The sequence below is a fragment of the Pelodiscus sinensis genome, chromosome 25 (genome assembly GCF_049634645.1).
Source record: "Pelodiscus sinensis isolate JC-2024 chromosome 25, ASM4963464v1, whole genome shotgun sequence".
NCBI classification, from domain to species: Eukaryota; Metazoa; Chordata; order Testudines; family Trionychidae; genus Pelodiscus; species Pelodiscus sinensis.
Genome location: NC_134735.1, coordinates 4982426 through 4988425, shown reverse-complemented (window position 1 = coordinate 4988425; position 6000 = coordinate 4982426). Strand labels below are relative to the sequence as shown.

Below are 6000 nucleotides of genomic sequence, written 5' to 3'. Positions count from 1 at the left end.
TGAGACTGAGATTAAATCCACTCATGGTTAAGAACATGAATGGGCACCAGATGAACTCCTAGAGAGGGGAAGAAAGAAGTGGTCCTTGATTTCAATGGGAGCCAGGGACCCAAATACCTTGGCAGAGCTGAGCCATGCAGCTTCATTCATTTCCAAAGGGAGCAAGGCCAGGGGTTGAGCGGGTCGTGGGACTGCACGACTTTCTCTCCCAGCACGATGATTCCTGCAGCTGAGGGGCCGCGCCGGTGCAGCATGAATGCAGCATGCGTGGCTGATGCCAAGACTGCATCGGCTGCAGATGGAGAGAGGACACCTGTTTCCAGGGGTCTGTCACCAGCACAGGAATGAACTCAGGGGCCAAGAAAAAATAGGGTTAGAAACCAAATAAATAAATAAATGGACTTCTGCCCATCCAAATCCAACAAAAAATAACACCAATTACTTTTATTTGGTGGACAGCTGTGCAAATTTATTACAGTCTAACACACACCAAATGTAAACAATATTCGCACTTGGAATTCAAGACTCTTTGGGGTCAGTACCTTAGACAACTCCCGTTACACACACACACCCTTTTCTTTGAGGAGAGGCTGACGGGGCTGCACGCACACACCCCCACACACAACCACACCCACACCCCCCTTTTCTTTGATGAGAGGCTGACAGAGCTGCTCCACCCCTACAAATAGCCGCGCTTTCTTCCCAACACACACAAGATAAATATCTCTTGTTAATGAAGTTAATCAAGAGGCTGGAATTTTCCATAGGGAGGGTATTTAGCCTGTTAGGCGTCCACCAAAAATAATAATAAAATCGCAGGAACACCACCACCATTCTGTTTTGTTTAAAAGCCCAACCAACAAACCCCTGCTTTGTTCAAAGAAATCAACACATTGATTAAGTTCATTAACGTCCCATCTTGATTTTATTGTCCATTGGCCTTTGAAAAATTGGTCTTTTTTATTTATTTGTATTTATAAAATAACCCTATTTTACAAAGATTTACAGCTCCAGACGTGCCTGACATTGAATAAAGCTGGATTTGGTGATTCCGTTCAATATTAAACCACAATGATTTTGTCTCTCAAAAATAGAACCAAAAAAGGGTCCACACGACAATAAACCCTCCTCCCCTCCAACTATAAGATAAAAGAATAAGAAAATATTAATAAAAGGCCATTTATTTACTTTAGATGGCCACGGGAGGTGGAGAAATCAGAATGAGGTAATTAATGGACCCTAATATTAAGTACAAAAAATGGCGCAGACCACCCCCTTCCCTCCCTCCTTTGGTCTTCCGGATCCTTCCCCTACCACAATCCAAGATATCTGAGCATTTATATAGATCTGTGTGAAACTAAATCCCCATTGATGCTTTTTATTCCCCTTGTTTGGATTTGCTCCGTTTGGCCAAGCGCTCTCTTCGGACCAGAAGAAATGGATGGTTTTGATATCCAAGCCTACCGCCGTGTCGTTTTTCTTGTTTTCATGTGTTTGGAGTTCCCCATTTCTTTGGTTCCCAGCTCCGGCCTGGCCGTGTCTTGATGGGTTTTGCCAGGTTGGTTTATAAAAGTGTCTTTTCCCCGAGAATGCCGGCACAGGTGGCTCAGTATGAAGGTCCTTTCACGGTACCCGGTTCGGTCAGGCGCCCTGAGGTGAATGCAGAGGCTCCTAAGCAGGCGGCTGGCTCGCAGAATCCAGGAAGACCAGCAGGCCCAGGTAGACCAGGCCGGCCTGCCTCTCCAGGGACTCCAGGAGACCCTCGCTCTCCGTCTTTCCCATTGAGGGCATGACCAGGAATGCCAGGGAGACCTAGAGAGAGAGAAACGCTCAGTGGCCAGTGCTGTATATCCTACGACAGGTCCCTCTCACTTGACCCCAAAGTGCACTGATGTCAGTAGAAAGGTTCTCACTGGTCTTTGGATTGGACTGTTCCTGGGGAAAGTGCCCGATTCTTCCCAGGCAGCATACAAGCCATGTTCCCTATAAGTTGAGCACTTGGGCAGCCACCCAGATGAGATTCAAATGCCACCCCGCTGGTTAGCAGAGCACCTACCACTGGCAGCCGCTGGTAGCATGCGTGGTGCACATCTACACATGCCTTGGTGCACATTATAAAATTTATTCCGCATGAAAATGGTGGGGAAAAAATAGAGGGACCATTGGATACAAGTAATGCCCACTGAAATCAATGAATTTCTTTAAGACTGGCCCTGGGACTCTCTCATTGGCCAGGGGATTGTTAGCCAGAAACATCAAGTGAAGTTTTCAGCAACCAAGCATCTTGGCATCTGCATCTGGGAGGTTTTGTGGGTTCCTTTGGGTCCCATGTCTGAGCCCTGCCCTGAGCAAGAAGACAATGTCTGCTAAGCTGTGAGGGTGGGTCATTTCTGGCTGGGGTCATTGGGCGGGTCAGGACTGGGAGGTGTGTGAGGGCAGTTCAGGATGGGAATAGCAGAGGAGCTGCTGGCCAGGACTGTGGTACAGTGGCAGAGCTGTTGGGGGACCAGCACTAGGCTAGCAGAGGGTCAGGAATGAATAAGGATTGAGGGCATTGGCCAAGTTGCATGACAGGAGTCCAGGACTGGAGTAGCCAGGGATGCCACCAATCAGGACTGAAAATTCCCGTTTGTTGGATGTATTCAGGGGCCACATAGCTACAGTTTTGGTATTTCCCACCGGTAGGACTGCAAGGAAGATTAGAAGCTCTCAGGCCCAGGTCTACACTGGCAGAGAAAATTGATGCAAGATATGCAACTCCCGCTGCATGAATTACATAGCTGGAGTCGATGTGTCATGCATCAATTTTCTGGGGTGGCCCCACAGCGGGAGGTTGACAGTAGAAACTCCTTGCAACAGCGAGGGCGGACAATGGTGGTACCCTCGGCGTTTGATTTAGTGGGTCTTTACTAGACCTGCTACATCAAACCCCGGAAGATTGATCGCCAAAGCGTGGCTTCTCCAGTAAGTGGAGACATGGCCTAAGACTGGTCCTAGTTCATCCTCCACTCTCTATAGCACTGCTAGGATGTGAACCCTAGGGACTGAGACCAATCATTTCCTAGGGGAGACAAGAGAATCCGCATCAAGTGACTTAAAGCTGGAAACACTGGGGTTAGCTGGCCTCACTGCTTTTTCCCATCTGCAGGAGTAGCCTCCGTACTCTTAAGCTTCTGTCCCCAAACCAGGGGATACAGCTGTCGGATTTCAGCAATGAGCCTACCTGGGATGCCTGGTGGTCCTGGCATACCCTGATGTCCACGCCCAACCTCGCCACGTTCTCCTTTCTCCCCTCGCTTCCCTGTGTGAAAAAAGGGGAGATTTCTTGTGACTGCAGAGGAAAGCGGTGGCAAAGGATGGAGGAGAACTCCGTGACGATGGGAGAGAAGGAGCGGGGGAATCGGCCCATGAGCCTGTGTGTTTGTCCCAAGGGAGCCGCATTTTACACAGACACAGCAAAATAAACCCCCCAGCTCTTGCTAGGAGTAGAACTTATAGGGGTTGTTTGGGGTGGGGGAGGGAGATGGTTTTGAAAAGCCCATCATGGGGTATGTTCTGGAAAAAATGCAAAACAAAAATCAACGTGCGGGGGAAAGGGGCAAATCCTGCCAGCGTTTTATAGAATCCTAAAATCCTAGGGCTGGAAGAGACCTCGGGAGTCACCGAGTCCAGCCCCCTGCTAAAAACAGGACCAACCCCAACTCAATCAGCCCAGCCAGGGCTTTGCCAAGCCGGGAATTAAAAACCTCTAGGGATGGAGATTCCACCCCCTCCCTAGGGAACCCAGCCCAGGGCTTCCCCACCCTCCTAGGGAAATAGTTTTTCCTAATATCCAACCTGGACCTCCCCCACTGCAACTTGAGCCCATTGCTCCTTGTTCTGCCACCTGCCCCCACTGAGAACAGCCTCTCTCCATCCTCCTTGGAACCCCTCTTCAGGGAGTTGAAGGCTGCTCTCAAATCCCCCCCCCCCCTCGCTCTTCTCTTCTGCAGGCTAAATAAACCCAAATCCCTCAATTTCTGCTGCTAAGTCATGTGCTCCAGCTCCCACATCATTTTGGTCGCCCTCTGCTGGACCCTCTCCAGTGTGTCCACCTCCTTACTGTCGTGGGGGGCCCAGAACCGGACGCAATGCTCCAGAAACGGCCTCCCCAAGGCAAAGGCCATTTTTACTCAAGAGAGGAGGGGGCTTGACGTGGGCGGCTCCTTCCCTCTGGCCCCCCGTGACCCCCTGACTCACCTTTGAGTCCGGTATTGCCGATCTGCCCCGGGGCTCCTAGGATCCCTGGGATGCCGCGGGGTCCGGCGTGCCCGTGTGGGCCTTGCTCTCCAGGTCCTCCAGGAGGCCCTGGGGGTCCAGGCGGCCCCATCACGCCGGCTCCACCCAGCGCCGCTCTCTTGGCGCTCACTGCCAGCTCTGCCAGCTGCTCTGTAAGGCAGAGGCAGGGCGCGTTGTGGGGGGTGGCTGAGACCGGGCGCTCTGTCCCCAGAGAGGGGGCGGGGTCTGTGCTCCTACTCACCTTGCATCATCTTCAGGACCACGTCCACAATATGCTGGTCCCCAGCATCCCGGCCCTGAGAGCAGGAGACGGGGGGAGACGGTCAGAGATTCGGGGGCCTGCTGAACAGAGACTCTCTCTGCAGGGCCAACCCCACCCGACCCGGGGAGGGGAGTTCAGCCTCATTGCATGGGCACCCCACTGACCAGGCGGCCCCCCACTAATGCAATTGAGAGGGTCTGCTACCCATTGGGAGCCTGGGCAGCTAGCAGCCACGGAATGGATCATTTCCGCTAGCCACGCTGTAGTATTGTAATGCGGGGGTCTCCCCCTGGGGCCCACAAGGACTTCCCAGGGCATCCCTGACCGCCGCCCCGCTCCACCCAGCTGCTGTAGAGTGACCAGATGACCAGGGCTGGCCGGTGCTGAAGGCAAGGGAAGGCATTGCCTACCCAAACAGACATGGGCGGCCCTGCCCATGCTCCACCCCGGGTCAGGTCCCTCCCCCACTTTCATGCTCTTGGCCCAGCGCTGGGGGTGGCGGCTGGATGGGCAGCTGGAGGTCATGTCTGGCAGGGTGTCCCCCTCCCCCGCATTCACGCGGGGTGGCTGCCCAGCCAACTGGCCAGCCAAGAAAGTTGGGGTCACATGGCTGCTGCGTGGGGGGTTGTGGTGTCCAGCAACCTAGTGCTCCGGAGCGGGGGGGGGGGGGTGTGAGCAGGGGTCCCAGCGGTAGCCACGAGATCTTGGGATGCAAGGCAGGAACCAGCGGCTGCAATGGGGGCTGGGAGGGTTCCTGTGGGCAGAGCATGGCATGGCTGGGGGGGGGGGTTGTCTCCCCAAACCAGCCATTCACCCACCGCCCAGGCAGAGGACCCAATATGACTGGGAAAGTCCTGATATTTGGGGCTTTTTCTTATAGAGGCCCCTATTACCCCCCACCCTGCCCTGACTTTTCACACGTGCAATCTGGCCCCCCTAAGCTGGGGGGGCTTGCGTGTGCTCGGAGTCTGGGCAGGGTAATTACAAGCCTCGAGGTGCAGCGGTTTGTAATCCAGCCGTGTCTCCTGCACACGAACACGCCCTGTGGTGGCTACGCACAGAACTGAACATGCCTCTTGGCAGGAAACCCGGCCGGGGCTCCTATCGCTGCCCCTTGACTAGCCCACCATGAGCGAGGGAAGGGCGGTCTCTGCACAGGGGTCCCACAAGCAGGTGTCTGGGGTTCCAAGCCCCCTGCCCCTCTCACGGTGCTGCACGGGAGGGAGCCCTGTGGTGGAAATGGGGGACGTGGCATGGGAAAGGCTGAGAAGGAGCCACCGCTGGACCCTCCGGCGCCGGCCGACTCGCAGAGTGAAGATTTGCTCTTGCTGATTTTTTTTTCAACATCAGTAAATTTAGGGCAAGATTCCCCCTGGGCGGGCATGAGGAAGGGGAAATGCTGAAGATTCACGTCAGCCCTAGCCCGAGGTGTAGCCCTAGCCCTAGCCTTCGCGGTGCAG

The 6000-nt window shown here is 54.1% G+C and overlaps 1 protein-coding gene across 1 annotated transcript in view; it reads right to left on the bottom strand.

Annotated features, from left to right (window-relative positions):
• Positions 1-428: 428 nt before the first annotated feature.
• The window catches only part of COL9A2 (collagen type IX alpha 2 chain), a 47857-nt gene continuing 42285 nt past the window's right edge, over positions 429-6000 (bottom strand). The window contains exons 29-32 of the mRNA XM_075908605.1: positions 4520-4574; positions 4240-4428; positions 3224-3301; positions 429-1812 (exon numbers count right to left, since the gene is read on the bottom strand). Coding sequence (XP_075764720.1) covers positions 1607-1812; positions 3224-3301; positions 4240-4428; positions 4520-4574 — 528 coding nt within the window. The 3' untranslated portion in view covers positions 429-1606. The remainder of the gene's footprint in view (positions 1813-3223; positions 3302-4239; positions 4429-4519; positions 4575-6000) is intronic.